Source organism: Myxine glutinosa, chromosome 4 (assembly GCF_964187855.1).
Source record: "Myxine glutinosa chromosome 4, kmMyxGlut1.1, whole genome shotgun sequence".
In the NCBI taxonomy this organism is placed as follows: Eukaryota; Metazoa; Chordata; class Myxini; order Myxiniformes; family Myxinidae; genus Myxine; species Myxine glutinosa.
This window is the reverse complement of record NC_136264.1, coordinates 10,891,092-10,912,010: the sequence shown is the minus strand read 5'-3', so window position 1 is coordinate 10,912,010 and position 20,919 is coordinate 10,891,092. Positions and strand designations below refer to the sequence as shown.

Below are 20,919 nucleotides of genomic sequence, written 5' to 3'. Positions count from 1 at the left end.
CTCCCTCCTCCACTCCCATCTATGCTCGATTCACCGCTATTTCCCTCTTTATGCTCCCATTGCGTTCTCCTGGTTATTCGAAAACGTTTTTCCGACCGATTGCGCATGGATTTGTATAAACGGTTTTATTTGAATTTTGTTTTAAACATTCTCATCCGTTTGTGAGTTTGTTTTGTTTTTGTAACTTTTCCGTAATAGCAGGTATCACGTGGGAACTTGGCAGAACCATTTACCTTTTGGCTAACATTTGTACATTTTAACGATTTTGTATAGGTGTTTTACCTGGGCTGGCAGGATAACGTAGAGATGCACACTGCCCCCCCTGCCTCCCCACACTGTGCGGCCTTGGCTCGAATCCCGCCCCGGCTATGAACGATCATCCTGAAGTTTCATCTCTGGAGCGACACATCCATGTTGGTGGACGTCAAAGATCCCGCTGTGTATTTAGCGAACGGTAGGCGAGTTATCGCCGGCACCTTGAACAAAGAAATTACAAATATTCCTGCTACTTTCAGTGGAACGCCAGGCCTGGCCATCCGGTTCATGAAAGACTTGGCCCCAAAACGTCCCGACTGATCCCACAAGGTGGTGGGAATAAGTGGAACCATTTTTAAAAAGTAGTCGTAGTAGTCGTACAACCCAACCCCATCTTTCTTCCCTCCTCAACTTTGCTTCTTTTATCCACGGAGCAAAACAATTAAACTTCAAAGTCAGTCATGACGTCTAACTTGGCACTTTGCCTTTTCCTTTCTTGATGAAATTCCCGGAATTTTCAATCCTTTACTTTCCCGTTATACTTCGCATCGTTACCTCCGCCAGCGAAGCCTGTCTGCATGCTTGTCTGTGAGCAGGATATCTAAAGAAGTTGTGGACTGATTCAGATGGAACTTGGGTTGGTGGGCAGGTTGGGTGTGTGACGAGGACGAATTGATTTGATTTTGATGAAGATCCGGATTCGCATTCAGATGGAACTCTGTGGACAGTTTGGGTGTGTGACAAGGACAAATTGATTCGATTTTGGTGAAGATTCTGATCTGGATTCGGATGGAACTTGGTGAATAGGTTGGGTGTGTGATGACGAATTGATTCGATTTTGGTGAAGATTCTGATCTGGATTCGGATGGAACTTGGTGAACAGGTTGGGTGTGTGACGACGAATTGATTCGATTTTGGTGAAGATTCTGATCTGGATTCGGATGGAACTTGGTGAACAGGTTGGGTGTGTGACGACGAATTGATTCGATTTTGGTGAAGATTCAGATCTGGATTTTGATGGAACTTGGTGAACAGGTTGGGTGTGTGATGACGAATTGATTCGATTTTGGTGAAGATTCTGATCTGGATTCGGATGGAACTTGGGTTGGTGGGCAGGTTGGGTGTGTGATGAGGACAAATTGATTCGATTTTGATGAAGATCCGGATTCGCATTCAGATGGAACTCTGTGGACAGTTTGGGTGTGTGACAAGGACAAATTGATTCGATTTTGGTGAAGATTCTGATCTGGATTCGGATGGAACTTGGTGAATAGGTTGGGTGTGTGATGACGAATTGATTCGATTTTGGTGAAGATTCTGATCTGGATTCGGATGGAACTTGGTGAACAGGTTGGGTGTGTGACGACGAATTGATTCGATTTTGGTGAAGATTCTGATCTGGATTCGGATGGAACTTGGTGAACAGGTTGGGTGTGTGACGACGAATTGATTCGATTTTGGTGAAGATTCTGATCTGGATTCGGATGGAACTTGGTGAACAGGTTGGGTGTGTGACGACGAATTGATTCGATTTTGGTGAAGATTCAGATCTGGATTTTGATGGAACTTGGTGAACAGGTTGGGTGTGTGATGACGAATTGATTCGATTTTGGTGAAGATTCAGATCTGGATTTTGATGGAACTTGGTGAACAGGTTGGGTGTGTGATGACGAATTGATTCGATTTTGGTGAAGATTCTGATCTGGATTCGGATGGAACTTGGGTTGGTGGGCAGGTTGGGTGTGTGATGAGGACAAATTGATTCGATTTTGATGAAGATCCGGATTCGCATTCAGATGGAACTCTGTGGACAGTTTGGGTGTGTGACAAGGACAAATTGATTCGATTTTGGTGAAGATTCTGATCTGGATTCGGATGGAACTTGGTGAATAGGTTGGGTGTGTGATGACGAATTGATTCGATTTTGGTGAAGATTCGGATTCGCATTCAGATGGAACTCTGTGGACAGTTTGGGTGTGTGACAAGGACAAATTGATTCGATTTTGGTGAAGATTCTGATCTGGATTCGGATGGAACTTGGTGAATAGGTTGGGTGTGTGATGACGAATTGATTCGATTTTGGTGAAGATTCTGATCTGGATTCGGATGGAACTTGGTGAACAGGTTGGGTGTGTGACGACGAATTGATTCGATTTTGGTGAAGATTCTGATCTGGATTCGGATGGAACTTGGTGAACAGGTTGGGTGTGTGACGACGAATTGATTCGATTTTGGTGAAGATTCTGATCTGGATTCGGATGGAACTTGGTGAACAGGTTGGGTGTGTGACGACGAATTGATTCGATTTTGGTGAAGATTCAGATCTGGATTTTGATGGAACTTGGTGAACAGGTTGGGTGTGTGATGACGAATTGATTCGATTTTGGTGAAGATTCAGATCTGGATTTTGATGGAACTTGGTGAACAGGTTGGGTGTGTGATGACGAATTGATTCGATTTTGGTGAAGATTCTGATCTGGATTCGGATGGAACTTGGGTTGGTGGGCAGGTTGGGTGTGTGATGAGGACAAATTGATTCGATTTTGATGAAGATCCGGATTCGCATTCAGATGGAACTCTGTGGACAGTTTGGGTGTGTGACAAGGACAAATTGATTCGATTTTGGTGAAGATTCTGATCTGGATTCGGATGGAACTTGGTGAACAGGTTGGGTGTGTGATGACGAATTGATTCGATTTTGGTGAAGATTCTGATCTGGATTCGGATGGAACTTGGTGAACAGGTTGGGTGTGTGACGACGAATTGATTCGATTTTGGTGAAGATTCTGATCTGGATTCGGATGGAACTTGGTGAACAGGTTGGGTGTGTGACGACGAATTGATTCGATTTTGGTGAAGATTCAGATCTGGATTTTGATGGAACTTGGTGAACAGGTTGGGTGTGTGATGACGAATTGATTCGATTTTGGTGAAGATTCAGATCTGGATTTTGATGGAACTTGGTGAACAGGTTGGGTGTGTGATGACGAATTGATTCGATTTTGGTGAAGATTCTGATCTGGATTCGGATGGAACTTGGGTTGGTGGGCAGGTTGGGTGTGTGATGAGGACAAATTGATTCGATTTTGATGAAGATCCGGATTCGCATTCAGATGGAACTCTGTGGACAGTTTGGGTGTGTGACAAGGACAAATTGATTCGATTTTGGTGAAGATTCAGATCTGGATTTTGATGGAACTTGGTGAACAGGTTGGGTGTGTGACGACGAATTGATTCGATTTTGGTGAAGATTCTGATCTGGATTCGGATGGAACTTGGGTTGGTGGACAGGTTGGGTGTGTGATGAGGACGAATTGATTCGATTTTGGTGAAGATTCAGATTCTGATTCAGATGAAACTTGATGGACGCGTTGGGTGTGCAACAAGGGTGAATTGATTCGATTTTGGTGAAAATCTGGATCCTGATTCAGATGGAACTTGGTGAACAGGTTGGGTGTGTGATGAATTGATTCGATTTTGATGAAGATCCGGTTCCGCATTCAGATAGAACTAGGTGGACAGTTTGGGTGTGTGATGAGGACGAATTGATTAGATTGAACATCATTTGATTCGAATTGATTCGATTGTGTGATGAGGACGAATTGATTCCATTTTGTTTGATTCGATTTTGGTGAACATTCGGATCCTGATTCTGATGGAACTTGGTGAACAGGTTGGGTGTGTGATGAGGTCGAATTGATTCGATTGAACATCATTTAATTCGAATTGATCCGATTGTGTGATGAGGACGAATTGATTCCATTTTGTTTGATTCTATTTTGGTGAAGATGCAGATCCTGATTCAGATGGAACTTTGTGAACAGGTTGGGTGTGTGATGAGGACGAATTGATTCCATTTTGTTTGATTCGATTTTGGTGAACATTTGGATCCTGATTCTGATGGAACTTGGTGAACAGGTTGGGTGTGTGATGAGGACGAATTGATTCGATTTTGGTGAAGATTTAGATTCAGATTCAGTTGAAACTTGGTGGACAGGTTGGGTGTGCGACAAGGGTGAATTGATTCCATTTTGGTGAAGATTCGGATCCTGATTCAGATGGAACTTTGTGAACACGTTGGGTGTGTGACGAGGACGAATTGGTTAGATTGAACATCATTGGTGAATATTCGACATGGTTGAAGATTCTGATCTGGGTTTGGATGGAACTTGGTGAACAGGTTGGGTGTGTGATGAGGATGAATTGATTCGATTTTGGTGAACATTCGGATCCTGATTCTGATGGAACTTGATGAACAGGTTGGGTGTGTGATGAGGACGAATTGATTCGATTGAACATCATTTAATTCGAATTGATCCGATTGTGTGATGAGGACGAATTGATTCAATTTTGGTGAAGATTCAGATTCTGATTCAGTTGAAACTAGGTGGACAGGTTGGGTGTGCGACCAGGATGAATTGATTCCATTTTGGTGAAGATTCGGATCCTGATTCAGATGGAACTTTGTGAACACGTTGGGTGTGTGACGAGGACGAATTGATTAGATTGAACATCATTGGTGAAGATTCAATTGGTTGAAGATTCTGATCTGGGTTTGGATGGAACTTGTTGAACAGGTTGGGTGTGTGATGAGGACGAATTGATTCGATTTTAATGAAGATTCAGATTCAGATTCAGATGGAACGTGGTGAACAGGTGGGTGTGTGACGAGGACAAATTGATTCGATTTTGATGAAGATCTGGATCCGTATTCAGATGGAACTAGGTGGACAGTTTGGGTGTGTGACAAGGACGAATTGATTCGATTTTGGTGAAGATCCTGATCCGGATTCAGACAAAACTTGGTGGGCAGGTTCGGTGTGTGAAAATAATAAGCCGATTAGCTTTTGGTTCAGGTCTGAATCCAGATCCGACCTATCATGGGATACAAAACATAAACTGTTCAGCAAGGCGGAGGTGTGCGCTCTACCGAGTGCAGAGTGCCCTGCTAGTTTGAATATTGGTTCACTTGATATGTTTAATGATCTTGTTCCCTGATCTGATTCATGACTTTGTTAAAAAAAATCCTCTTCTACACTGTGTGTGCGTTTTCCAGAAAGTCAGGAGAGAGTCCTCCATGAATCCTGGTTACCTTTCTGCTGGAATGCCTTGTCGAGAGTTCATATTCTGCCTGGGTGAGCAAAATGGATAATAATCTGAAAACTGTGATACTTATAAATTAAATATTTACTTCCTCTAGTTTTATTCTCTGCTCTTTCATGAATAGAGCAAGGTCTGCATTGATAACCCTTGCTGGGAAAATGTCCCTACCCCTCCCCCTCTCTGTATATATACATCCTCCTCCATAGTTTTGTTCAGTAAACTGAACTTTTTCATATTAAATTGCTTGTTATACGGTCAACCAGACAGCCTTAATGGAGTACCACTCTCCCTTATTGGCTGACGCCTCTGCATCGCATCTGTCTCACCTGGATTCTGTGGAATCTAAATCTTTCAAAATTATTTGAATCTCCCATGATGAGGCCAAAGCACCTGGTGCTTTGCTCTCACACCGCAGGCAGGTCAATGGTTTTTCTGTTTTTTTTAATTTTTATTGTCCTCTCTCGGTCCTCCGACTCTCCTTATCTACTCCAGGATGCAAGCGTTCCTCCAGTAACCCACTCCTGGAAAACTCCAAAAATCCAGGCTAACTATGCACCACAACTCTTTTATTCCTCCCTTCTCCCATATATGGAATGACCTTCCCTTGCTCTAACATGAGCTTCACTCCTGTAAAGAAACAAGAAAGACATCCTGCAAAGCACGATACTTGCGAAATCCTTAAAATAATTTGTTGTCCTTTGGCCTATGTTTATCTCTTGGTCTATGTTAACCTCCAAAATAATTGGTGGTTGAATTGAGTGACTTGATATGCAAATCCTGTTCTTATTTCAAGTAAAATCGGATGAAAATTGAGGATTTTAGTCATCGCACCCAAGTTGGTGACTTTTGGCCTTTGTTGATCGTTTGGCTTAGGTTGACATCAATAATAATTGGTGGTTGAATGAAGTGACGTGATATTCAAATCCTGTTCAAATTTCAAGTAAATCAAATGAAAATTGACAATTTTAGAAAATGCACCTTGGTTGTTGATCTTTGACCTATGTTGACCTCAATAATAATTGGTGGTTGAATTCAGTGGCCTGATATGGAGATCCTGTTCAAATTTCAAGTAAATCGGGTGAAAATTGACAATTTTAGAAATTGAAACCTAAGTTGTTGACCTTTTGGCCTATGTTGACCTTTTGGCCTATGTTGACCTCAAAAGCACTTGGTGGTTGAATTAAGTGGCCTGATATGCAAATCCTCTTCAATTTTCAAGTCAATCGGATGAAAATTGATGGTTTTAGAATTTTGACAAAGTTGTTGACCTTTGGCTTATGTTGACATTTTGACCTTTTGACCTCAAAATAAATAGGTTCCTGCTTATTTCATGAAGTTAAAATAGAAAAAATTTAAATAACTTTTTTTTAAATCTCTTGGAAAAAAACCCCACCATTTCGTGAAGTTTCATGAAGATGTGTTTAAAATTGTGACCTGTAAGTTTGACACAGACAGACAGAATAACACACGCAACCAACCAATACACATGAAAATCTTCGATTTTGGCAAGTAATAAAAGTGTCCTTTTATTACTTGCTATGTCATAGGATACTTCCAGGATACTGAACATATAACCAGGACCAAGGAAGTTACACCAGGGGGAATTCTGCCCCACTCTTCGAACTGGGGCATCATGCCCCAACCTTACTCTGCTGTTACAATACGTTTACTAACCTTTACTCTTTTCATTGCCAACTTTGATCCCCTAATTAGATGAGGTTTTTGGCTGCAATTTCCCTTCACTTCATAAGCCCACCATTTTGTTACCCTACCTCCCATTCATCCAATCATCATCTGTGTTTGTGTCATTATATGAGATATAACAGTTTAATTTGTTTATGACAGTTTAATTTGACTCGATTCCAGTCGACCTGCGGTTTGTGTTCAATTATTTATATAATTTATACAGTTTAAATAGTCATCTTCTTTTTCCATGTGAGTTGTATAATCCATAAATTAAACCTGTGATTAGGATTTCAGAAGTGATGACTCGGCCAAAGCGATTCTTTTTGGAAAGCCGTTAAAGTTGTTTTGCCAGTTCACCAAACTACAGGGCAGGAATCACCAAGTGTTTTTTTTTAATTGGGAAGAACCTAGTAATGTGAGGGATTAGTGAGTACTACAAGCCTTGCTGAGCAAATTAATCTTTGGTTGAACTTAAATTGAGCATCAAAATCAAACTTGGCCTTGACAGTTATAATAAAGTTATAAACAAAATGAGAGCAGCAATCATGATGAAGAATAATGAGTTTCCTTTTCCACTACTTCCAGATATAATGAATTTCCTTTTATGCTACTTCCTGATATAATGAATTTCATTTTCTGCAACTTCCTGATATATTGGATTTCATTCTCTGCTACTTCCTGATATAATGAATTTCCTTTTATACTACTTCCTGATATAATGGATTTCATTCTCTGCTACTTCCTGATATAATGAATTTCATTTTCTGCTACTTCCTGATATAATGAATTTCATTTTCTGCAACTTCCTGATATAATGGATTTCATTCTCTGCTACTTCCTGATATAATGAATTTCATTTTCTGCAACTTCCTGATATAATGGATTTCATTCTCTGCTACTTCCTGATATAATGAATTTCCTTTTCTACTACTTCCTGATATAATTAATTTCCTTTTCTACTACTTCCAGATATAATGAATTTCCTTTTATACGACTTCCAGATATAATGAATTTCCTTTTATACTACTTCCAGATATTATGAATTTAATTTTCTGCGACTTCCAGATATAAAGAATTTCCTTTTATACTACTTCTCGATATAATGAATTTCATTTTCTGCTACTTCCTGGTATAATGAATTTCATTTTCTGCTACTTCCTGGTATAATGAATTTCCTTTTCTGCTACTTCCTGGTATAATGAATTTCATTTTCTGCTACTTCCTGATATAATGAATTTCATTTTCTGCTACTTCCTGGTATAATGAATTTCATTTTCTGCTACTTCCTGGTATAATGAATTTCATTTTCTGCTACTTCGTGATATAATGAATTTCATTTTCTGCTACTTCCTGGTGTAATGAATTTCCTTTTATACTACTTCCAGATATAATGAATTTCCTTTTCTGCTACTTCGTGATATAATGAATTTCATTTTCTGCTACTTCCTGGTATAATGAATTTCATTTTCTGCTACTTCCTGGTATAATGAATTTCATTTTCTGCTACTTCGTGATATAATGAATTTCATTTTCTGCGACTTCCTGGTGTAATGAATTTCCTTTTATACTACTTCCAGATATAATGAATTTCCTTTTCTACTACTTCTAGATATAATGAATTTCATTTTCTGCTACTTCCTGGTGTAATGAATTTCCTTTTATACTACTTCCAGATATAATGAATTTCCTTTTCTACTACTAGATATAATGAATTTCATTTTCTGCGACTTCCTGGTGTAATGAATTTCCTTTTATACTACTTCCAGATATAATGAATTTCCTTTTCTACTACTTCTAGATATAATGAATTTCATTTTCTGCTACTTCCTGGTATAATGAATTTCATTTTCTGCTACTTCTAGATATAATGAATTTCATTTTCTGCGACTTCCTGGTGTAATGAATTTCCTTTTATACTACTTCCAGATATAATGAATTTCCTTTTCTACTACTTCTAGATATAATGAATTTCATTTTCTGCTACTTCCTGGTGTAATGAATTTCCTTTTATACTACTTCCAGATATAATGAATTTCCTTTTCTACTACTAGATATAATGAATTTCATTTTCTGCGACTTCCTGGTGTAATGAATTTCCTTTTATACTACTTCCAGATATAATGAATTTCCTTTTCTACTACTTCTAGATATAATGAATTTCATTTTCTGCTACTTCCTGGTGTAATGAATTTCCTTTTATACTACTTCCAGATATAATGAATTTCATTTTCTGCGACTTCCTGGTGTAATGAATTTCCTTTTATACTACTTCCAGATATAATGAATTTCCCTTTCTACTACTTCTAGATATAATGAATTTCATTTTCTGCTACTTCCTGGTGTAATGAATTTCCTTTTATACTACTTCTAGATATAATGAATTTCCTTTTCTACTACTTCTAGATATAATGAATTTCATTTTCTGCGACTTCCTGGTATAATGAATTTCATTTTCTGCGACTTCCTGGTATAATTAATTTCCTTTTATACTACTTCCAGATATAATGAATTTCCTTTTCTGCGACTTCCTGGTATAATGAATTTCATTTTCTGCTACTTCCTGGTGTAATGAATTTCCTTTTATACTACTTCCAGATATAATGAATTTCCTTTTCTACGACTTCGTGATATAATGAATTTCATTTTCTGCTACTTCCTGGTGTAATGAATTTCCTTTTATACTACTTCCAGATATAATGAATTTCCTTTTCTACGACTTCGTGATATAATGAATTTCATTTTCTGATACTTCCAGATATAATGAATTTCCTTTTCTACGACTTCGAGACATAATTAATTTAATTTTCTGCTACTTCCTGGTATAATTAATTTCATTTTCTGCAACTTCTAGATATAATGAATTTCATTTTCTGCAACTTCTAGATATAATTAATTTCATTTTTTGCAACTTCTAGATATAATTAATTTCATTTTCTGATACTTCCAGATATAATGAATTTCATTTTCTGCTACTTCCTGGTGTAATTAATTTCATTTTCTGATACTTCCAGATATAATGAATTTCATTTTCTGCTTTTTCCTGGTATAATGAATTTCATTTTCTGCTACTTCCTGGTATAATTAATTTCATTTACTGCTACTTCCAGATATAATGAATTTCCTTTTCTGCTACTTCCTGGTATGATGAATTTCATTTTCTGCTACTTCCTGATATAATTAATTTCATTTTCTGCTACTTCTAGATATAATTAATTTCATTTTCTGCTACTTCCTGGTATAATGAATTTCATTTTCTGATACTTCCTGGTATAATGAATTTCCTTTTCTGCTACTTCCTGGTGTAATGACTTTCATTTTCTGCTACTTCCTCGAAAAATAAATTTCATTTTCTGCTACTTCCTGGTGTAATTGATTTCATTTTCTGCTACTTCCTGGTGTAATTGATTTCATTTTCTGCTATTTCCTGGTATAATGAATTTCATTTTCTGCTACTTCCTGGTATAATGAATTTCATTTACTGCTACTTCCTGGTGTAATTGATTTCATTTTCTGCTATTTCCTGGTATAATGAATTTCATTTTCTGCTACTTCCTGATATAATTAATTTCATTTTCTGCTACTTCTAGATATAATTAATTTCATTTTCTGCTACTTCCTGATATAATTAATTTCCTTTTATACTACTTCCTGATATAATTAATTTCATTTTCTGCTACTTCTAGATATAATTAATTTCATTTTCTGCTACTTCCTGGTGTAATTGATTTCATTTTCTGCTACTTCCTGGTGTAATTGATTTCATTTTCTGCTATTTCCTGGTGTAATGAATTTCATTTTCTGCTACTTCCTGATATAATGAATTTCATTTTCTGCTACTTCCTGATATAATTAATTTCATTTTCTGCTACTTCCAGATATAATGAATTTCATTTTCTGCTACTTCCTGATATAATGAATTTCATTTTCTGCTACTTCCTGATATAATTAATTTCATTTTCTGCTACTTCCTGATGTAATGAATTTCATTTTCTGCTACTTCTAGATATAATTAATTTCATTTTCTGCTACTTCCTGGTATAATGAATTTCATTTTCTGCTACTTCCTGATATAATTAATTTCATTTTCTGCTACTTCTAGATATAATTGATTTCATTTTCTGCTACTTCCTGGTATAATGAATTTAATTTTCTGCTACTTCCTGATATAATTAATTTCATTTTCTGCTACTTCCTGATATAATTAATTTCCTTTTATACTACTTCCTGATATAATTAATTTCATTTTCTGCTACTTCCTGATATAATGAATTTCATTTTCTGCTACTTCCTGGTATAATGAATTTCATTTTCTGCTACTTCCTGATATAATTAATTTCATTTTCTGCTACTTCCTGATATAATTGATTTCATTTTCTGCTACTTCCTGGTATAATGAATTTAATTTTCTGCTACTTCCTGATATAATTAATTTCATTTTCTGCTACTTCCTGATATAATGAATTTCATTTTCTGCTACTTCCTGGTATAATGAATTTCATTTTCTGCTACTTCCTGATATAATGAATTTCATTTTCTGCTACTTCCTGATATAATTAATTTCATTTTCTGCTACTTCTAGATATAATTAATTTCATTTTCTGCTACTTCTAGATATAATTGATTTCATTTTCTGCTATTTCCTGGTATAATGAATTTCATTTTCTGCTACTTCCTGATATAATGAATTTCATTTTCTGCTACTTCCTGATATAATTAATTTCATTTTCTGCTACTTCTAGATATAATTAATTTCATTTTCTGCTACTTCTAGATATAATTGATTTCATTTTCTGCTATTTCCTGGTATAATGAATTTCATTTTCTGCTACTTCCTGATATAATTGATTTCATTTTCTGCTATTTCCTGGTATAATGAATTTCATTTTCTGCTACTTCCTGATATAATGAATTTCATTTTCTGCTACTTCCTGATATAATTAATTTCATTTTCTGCTACTTCCTGATATAATTAATTTCATTTTCTGCTACTTCTAGATATAATTAATTTCATTTTCTGCTACTTCCTGGTATAATGAATTTCATTTTCTGCTACTTCCTGATATAATTAATTTCATTTTCTGCTACTTCTAGATATAATTGATTTCATTTTCTGCTACTTCCTGGTATAATGAATTTAATTTTCTGCTACTTCCTGATATAATTAATTTCATTTTCTGCTACTTCCTGATATAATTAATTTCATTTTCTGATACTTCCTGATATAATTAATTTCATTTTCTGCTACTTCCTGATATAATTAATTTCATTTTCTGCTACTTCCTGATATAATTAATTTCATTTTCTGCTACTTCCTGATATAATGAATTTCATTTTCTGCTACTTCCTGATATAATGAATTTCATTTTCTGCTACTTCCTGATATAATGAATTTCATTTTCTGCTACTTCCTGATGTAATGAATTTCATTTTCTGCTACTTCCTGGTATAATGAATTTCATTTTCTGCTACTTCCTGATATAATTAATTTCATTTTCTGCAACTTCCTGATATAATGAATTTCATTTTCTGCTACTTCCTGGTATAATTAATTTCATTTTCTGCTACTTCCTGATATAATTAATTTCATTTTCTGCTACTTCCTGATATAATTAATTTCATTTTCTGCTACTTCCTGGTATAATGAATTTCATTTTCTGCTACTTCCTGATATAATTAATTTCATTTTCTGCTACTTCCTGATATAATTAATTTCATTTTCTGCAACTTCCTGATATAATGAATTTCATTTTCTGCTACTTCCTGGTATAATTAATTTCATTTTCTGCTACTTCCTGATATAATTAATTTCATTTTCTGCAACTTCCTGATATAATGAATTTCATTTTCTGCTACTTCCTGGTATAATTAATTTCATTTTCTGCTACTTCCTGGTATAATTAATTTCATTTTCTGCTACTTCCTGATATAATTAATTTCATTTTCTGCAACTTCCTGATATAATGAATTTCATTTTCTGCTACTTCCTGATATAATTAATTTCATTTTCTGCTACTTCCTGGTATAATGAATTTCATTTTCTGCTACTTCCTGGTATAATTAATTTCATTTTCTGCTACTTCCTGATATAATTAATTTCATTTTCTGCTACTTCCTGATATAATTAATTTCATTTTCTGCTACTTCCTGATATAATTAATTTCATTTTCTGCTACTTCCTGGTAAATGAATTTCATTTTCTGCTACTTCCTGATATAATTAATTTCATTTTCTGCTACTTCCTGATATAATTAATTTCATTTTCTGCTACTTCTAGATATAATTAATTTCATTTTCTGCTACTTCCTGGTATAATGAATTTCATTTTCTGCTACTTCCTGGTATAATTAATTTCATTTTCTGCTACTTCCTGGTAAATGAATTTCATTTTCTGCTACTTCCTGATATAATTAATTTCATTTTCTGCTACTTCTAGATATAATTAATTTCATTTTCTGCTACTTCTAGATATAATTAATTTCATTTTCTGCTACTTCCTGATATAATTAATTTCATTTTCTGCTACTTCCTGATATAATTAATTTCATTTTCTGCTACTTCCTGATATAATTAATTTCATTTTCTGCTACTTCTAGATATAATTAATTTCATTTTCTGCTACTTCCTGGTATAATTAATTTCATTTTCTGCTACTTCCTGGTATAATTAATTTCATTTTCTGCTACTTCCTGGTGTAATTAATTTCATTTTCTGATACTTCCTGGTATAATGAATTTCATTTACTGCTACTTCCAGATATAATTAATTTCATTTTCTGCTACTTCCTGGTATAATGAATTTCATTTTCTGCTACTTCCTGGTATAATGAATTTCATTTTCTGCTACTTCCTGGTATAATGAATTTCATTTTCTGCAACTTCCTGGTATAATGAATTTCATTTTCTGCTACTTCCTGGTATAATGAATTTCATTTTCTGCTACTTCCTGGTATAATGAATTTCATTTTCTGCTACTTCCTGGTATAATGAATTTCATTTTCTGCTACTTTCTGGTATAATGAATTTCATTTTCTGCTACTTCCTGGTATAATGAATTTCATTTTCTGCTACTTCTCGATATAATTGATTTCATTTTCTGCTACTTCCTGGTATAATGAATTTCCTTTTCTGCTACTTCCTGGTATAATGAATTTCCTTTTCTGCAACTTCTAGATATAATTAATTTCATTTTCTGCTACTTCCTGGTATAATGAATTTTCTTTTCTGCAACTTCTAGATATAATTGATTTCATTTTCTGCTACTTCCTGGTGTAATGAATTTCCTTTTCTGCTACTTCCTGGTATAATGAATTTCCTTTTCTGCTACTTCCTGGTATAATGAATTTCCTTTTCTGCAACTTCCTGGTATAATGAATTTCCTTTTCTGCAACTTCTAGATATAATTGATTTCATTTTCTGCTACTTCCTGGTGTAATGAATTTCATTTTCTGCTACTTCCTGGTATAATGAATTTCCTTTTCTGCTACTTCCTGGTATAATGAATTTCCTTTTCTGCAACTTCTAGATATAATTGATTTCATTTTCTGCTACTTCCTGGTATAATGAATTTCCTTTTCTGCTACTTCCTGGTATAATGAATTTCCTTTTCTGCTACTTCCTGGTATAATGAATTTCATTTTCTGCAACTTCTAGATATAATTAATTTCATTTTCTGCTACTTCCTGGTATAATGAATTTCATTTTCTGCAACTTCCTGGTATAATGAATTTCCTTTTCTGCAACTTCTAGATATAATTGATTTCATTTTCTGCTACTTCCTGGTGTAATGAATTTCATTTTCTGCTACTTCCTGGTATAATGAATTTCCTTTTCTGCTACTTCCTGGTATAATGAATTTCCTTTTCTGCTACTTCCTGGTATAATGAATTTCCTTTTCTGCAACTTCTAGATATAATTAATTTCATTTTCTGCTACTTCTAGATATAATGAATTTCCTTTTCTGCTACTTCCTGGTATAATGAATTTCCTTTTCTGCTACTTCTAGATATAATTAATTTCATTTTCTGCTACTTCCTGGTATAATGAATTTCCTTTTCTGCAACTTCTAGATATAATTAATTTCATTTTCTGCTACTTCCTGATATAATTAATTTCATTTTCTGCTACTTCCTGATATAATGAATTTCATTTTCTGCTACTTCCTGATATAATTAATTTCATTTTCTGATACTTCCTGGTATAATGAATTTCATTTTCTGCTACTTCCTGATATAATTAATTTCATTTTCTGCTACTTCCTGATATAATTAATTTCATTTTCTGCTACTTCCTGATATAATTAATTTCATTTTCTGCTACTTCCTGGTATAATTAATTTCATTTTCTGCTACTTCCTGATATAATTAATTTCATTTTCTGCTACTTCCTGATATAATTAATTTCATTTTCTGCTACTTCCTGATATAATGAATTTCATTTTCTGCTACTTCCTGATATAATTAATTTCATTTTCTGCTACTTCCTGATATAATGAATTTCATTTTCTGCTACTTCCTGATATAATTAATTTCATTTTCTGCTACTTCCTGATATAATTAATTTCATTTTCTGCTACTTCCTGATATAATTAATTTCATTTTCTGCTACTTCCTGATATAATTAATTTCATTTTCTGCTACTTCCTGATATAATTAATTTCATTTTCTGCTACTTCCTGATATAATTAATTTCATTTTCTGCTACTTCCTGATATAATTAATTTCATTTTCTGCTACTTCTAGATATAATTAATTTCATTTTCTGCTACTTCCTGGTACAATTAATTTCATTTTCTGCTACTTCCTGATATAATTAATTTCATTTTCTGCTACTTCCTGATATAATGAATTTCATTTTCTGCTACTTCCTGGTACAATTAATTTCATTTTCTGCTACTTCTAGATATAATTAATTTCATTTTCTGCTACTTCCTGGTATAATGAATTTCATTTTCTGCTACTTCCTGATATAATGAATTTCATTTTCTGCTACTTCCTGATATAATGAATTTCATTTTCTGCTACTTCCTGGTATAATTAATTTCATTTTCTGATACTTCCAGATATAATGAATTTCATTTTCTGCTACTTCCTGGTATAATTAATTTCATTTTCTGATACTTCCAGATATAATGAATTTCATTTTCTGCTACTTCCTGGTATAATTAATTTCATTTTCTGCTACTTCCTGATATAATTAATTTCATTTTCTGCTACTTCCTGATATAATGAATTTCATTTTCTGCTACTTCCTGATATAATTAATTTCATTTTCTGCTACTTCCTGATATAATGAATTTCATTTTCTGCTACTTCCTGGTATAATTAATTTCATTTTCTGCTACTTCCTGGTATAATTAATTTCATTTTCTGATACTTCCTGGTATAATTAATTTCATTTTCTGATACTTCCAGATATAATTAATTTCATTTTCTGCTACTTCCTGATATAATGAATTTCATTTTCTGCTACTTCCTGATATAATTAATTTCATTTTCTGCTACTTCGAGATATAATGAATTTCATTTTCTGCTACTTCCTGATATAATGAATTTCATTTTCTGCTACTTCCTGATATAATGAATTTCATTTTCTGCTACTTCCTGATATAATGAATTTCATTTTCTGCTACTTCCTGATATAATGAATTTCATTTTCTGCTACTTCCTGATATAATTAATTTCATTTTCTGCTACTTCCTGATATAATTAATTTCATTTTCTGCTACTTCCAGATATAATGAATTTCATTTTCTGCTACTTCCTGATATAATTAATTTCATTTTCTGATACTTCCAGATATAATTAATTTCATTTTCTGCTACTTCCTGATATAATGAATTTCATTTTCTGCTACTTCCTGATATAATGAATTTCATTTTCTGCTACTTCCTGATATAATGAATTTCATTTTCTGCTACTTCCTGATATAATTAATTTCATTTTCTGCTACTTCCTGATATAATTAATTTCATTTTCTGCTACTTCCTGATATAATGAATTTCATTTTCTGCTACTTCCTGGTATAATTAATTTCATTTTCTGCTACTTCCTGGTATAATTAATTTCATTTTCTGATACTTCCTGGTATAATTAATTTCATTTTCTGATACTTCCAGATATAATTAATTTCATTTTCTGCTACTTCCTGATATAATGAATTTCATTTTCTGCTACTTCCTGATATAATTAATTTCATTTTCTGATACTTCCTGATATAATTAATTTCATTTTCTGCTACTTCCAGATATAATGAATTTCATTTTCTGCTACTTCCTGATATAATTAATTTCATTTTCTGCTACTTCCTGATATAATTAATTTCATTTTCTGCTACTTCCTGATATAATTAATTTCATTTTCTGCTACTTCCTGATATAATTAATTTCATTTTCTGCTACTTCTAGATATAATTAATTTCATTTTCTGCTACTTCCTGGTACAATTAATTTCATTTTCTGCTACTTCTAGTTATAATTAATTTCATTTTCTGCTACTTCCTGGTATAATGAATTTCATTTTCTGCTACTTCCTGATATAATGAATTTCATTTTCTGCTACTTCCTGATATAATGAATTTCATTTTCTGCTACTTCCTGGTATAATTAATTTCATTTTCTGATACTTCCAGATATAATGAATTTCATTTTCTGCTACTTCCTGATATAATGAATTTCATTTTCTGCTACTTCCTGGTATAATTAATTTCATTTTCTGATACTTCCAGATATAATGAATTTCATTTTCTGCTACTTCCTGATATAATGAATTTCATTTTCTGCTACTTCCTGATATAATGAATTTCATTTTCTGCTACTTCCTGATATAATTAATTTCATTTTCTGCTACTTCCTGATATAATGAATTTCATTTTCTGCTACTTCCTGGTATAATTAATTTCATTTTCTGCTACTTCCTGGTATAATTAATTTCATTTTCTGCTACTTCCTGGTATAATTAATTTCATTTTCTGATACTTCCTGATATAATTAATTTCATTTTCTGCTACTTCCTGATATAATTAATTTCATTTTCTGCTACTTCCAGATATAATGAATTTCATTTTCTGCTACTTCCTGATATAATGAATTTCATTTTCTGCTACTTCCTGATATAATGAATTTCATTTTCTGCTACTTCCTGATATAATTAATTTCATTTTCTGCTACTTCCTGATATAATTAATTTCATTTTCTGATACTTCCTGGTATAATGAATTTCATTTTCTGCTACTTCCTGATATAATTAATTTCATTTTCTGCTACTTCCTGATATAATTACTTTCATTTTCTGCTACTTCCTGATATAATTAATTTCATTTTCTGCTACTTCTAGATATAATTAATTTCATTTTCTGCTACTTCCTGATATAATTAATTTCATTTTCTGCTACTTCTAGATATAATTAATTTCATTTTCTGCTACTTCTAGATATAATTAATTTCATTTTCTGCTACTTCCTGGTATAATGAATTTCATTTTCTGCTACTTCCTGATATAATGAATTTCATTTTCTGCTACTTCCTGATATAATGAATTTCATTTTCTGCTACTTCCTGGTATAATGAATTTCATTTTCTGCTACTTCCTGGTATAATTAATTTCATTTTCTGCTACTTCCTGGTATAATTAATTTCATTTTCTGCTACTTCCTGATATAATGAATTTCATTTTCTGCTACTTCCTGGTATAATGAATTTCATTTTCTGCTACTTCCTGGTATAATGAATTTCATTTTCTGCTACTTCCTGGTATAATGAATTTCATTTTCTGCTACTTCCTGATATAATGAATTTCATTTTCTGCTACTTCCTGGTATAATGAATTTCATTTTCTGCTACTTCCTGATATAATGAATTTCATTTTCTGCTACTTCCTGGTATAATTAATTTCATTTTCTGCTACTTCCTGATATAATGAATTTCATTTTCTGCTACTTCCTGGTATAATTAATTTCATTTTCTGCTACTTCCTGGTATAATTAATTTCATTTTCTGCTACTTCCTGATATAATGAATTTCATTTTCTGCTACTTCCTGGTATAATTAATTTCATTTTCTGCTACTTCCTGGTATAATTAATTTCATTTTCTGCTACTTCCTGATATAATGAATTTCATTTTCTGCTACTTCCTGATATAATGAATTTCATTTTCTGCTACTTCCTGATATAATGAATTTCATTTTCTGCTACTTCCTGATATAATGAATTTCATTTTCTGCTACTTCCTGGTATAATTAATTTCATTTTCTGCTACTTCCTGATATAATTAATTTCATTTTCTGCTACTTCCTGATATAATTAATTTCATTTTCTGCTACTTCCTGATATAATTAATTTCATTTTCTGCTACTTCCTGATATAATTAATTTCATTTTCTGCTACTTCCTGATATAATTAATTTCATTTTCTGCTACTTCCTGATATAATTAATTTCATTTTCTGCTACTTCCTGATATAATTAATTTCATTTTCTGCTACTTCCTGATATAATGAATTTCATTTTCTGCTACTTCCTGATATAATGAATTTCATTTTCTGCTACTTCCTGATATAATTAATTTCATTTTCTGCTACTTCCTGGTGTAATGAATTTCCTTTTCTGCTACTTCCTGGTGTAATTAATTTCATTTTCTGCTACTTCCTGATATAATGAATTTCATTTTCTGCTACTTCCTGATATAATTAATTTCATTTTCTGCTACTTCCTGATATAATTAATTTCATTTTCTGCTACTTCCTGATATAATTAATTTCATTTTCTGCTACTTCCTGGTATAATGAATTTCATTTTCTGCTACTTCCTGATATAATTAATTTCATTTTCTGCTACTTCCTGATATAATTAATTTCATTTTCTGCTACTTCCTGGTATAATGAATTTCATTTTCTGCTACTTCCTGATATAATTAATTTCATTTTCTGCTACTTCCTGATATAATGAATTTCATTTTCTGCTACTTCCTGATATAATTAATTTCATTTTCTGCTACTTCCTGGTATAATGAATTTCATTTTCTGCTACTTCCTGGTATAATGAATTTCATTTTCTGCTACTTCCTGGTATAATTAATTTCATTTTCTGCTACTTCCTGGTATAATGAATTTCATTTTCTGCTACTTCCTGATATAATGAAGTTCATTTTCTGCTACTTCCTGATATAATGAATTTCATTTTCTGCTACTTCCTGGTATAATGAATTTCATTTTCTGCTACTTCCTGGTATAATGAATTTCATTTTCTGCTACTTCCTGATATAATGAAGTTCATTTTCTGCTACTTCCTGATATAATGAATTTCATTTTCTGCTACTTCCTGATATAATGAAGTTCATTTTCTGCTACTTCCTGGTATAATTAATTTCATTTTCTGCTATTTCCTGGTATAATGAATTTCATTTTCTGCTACTTCCTGATATAATGAATTTCATTTTCTGCTACTTCCTGATATAATTAATTTCATTTTCTGCTACTTCCTGATATAATTAATTTCATTTTCTGCTACTTCCTGGTATAATGAATTTCATTTTCTGCTACTTCCTGATATAATTAATTTCATTTTCTGCTACTTCCTGATATAATTAATTTCATTTTCTGCTACTTCCTGATATAATGAATTTCATTTTCTGCTACTTCCTGATATAATGAAGTTCATTTTCTGCTACTTCCTGATATAATTAATTTCATTTTCTGCTACTTCCTGATATAATTAATTTCATTTTCTGCTACTTCCTGATATAATTAATTTCATTTTCTGCTACTTCCTGATATAATTAATTTCATTTTCTGCTACTTCTAGATATAATGAATTTCATTTTCTGCTACTTCCTGATATAATGAAGTTCATTTTCTGCTACTTCCTGATATAATTAATTTCATTT

The 20,919-nt window shown here is 32.7% G+C and overlaps 1 protein-coding gene across 1 annotated transcript in view; it reads left to right on the top strand.

The window, feature by feature from the left end:
* LOC137424409 (laminin subunit beta-1) overlaps nt 1-20,919 on the top strand; it is a 193,138-nt gene that overhangs the window by 2,366 nt on the left and 169,853 nt on the right. Inside the window, exon 2 of the mRNA XM_068111835.2 lies at nt 5,312-5,390. Within this exon, the coding sequence (XP_067967936.1) occupies nt 5,333-5,390 (58 nt within the window). The 5' untranslated portion in view covers nt 5,312-5,332. The remainder of the gene's footprint in view (nt 1-5,311; nt 5,391-20,919) is intronic.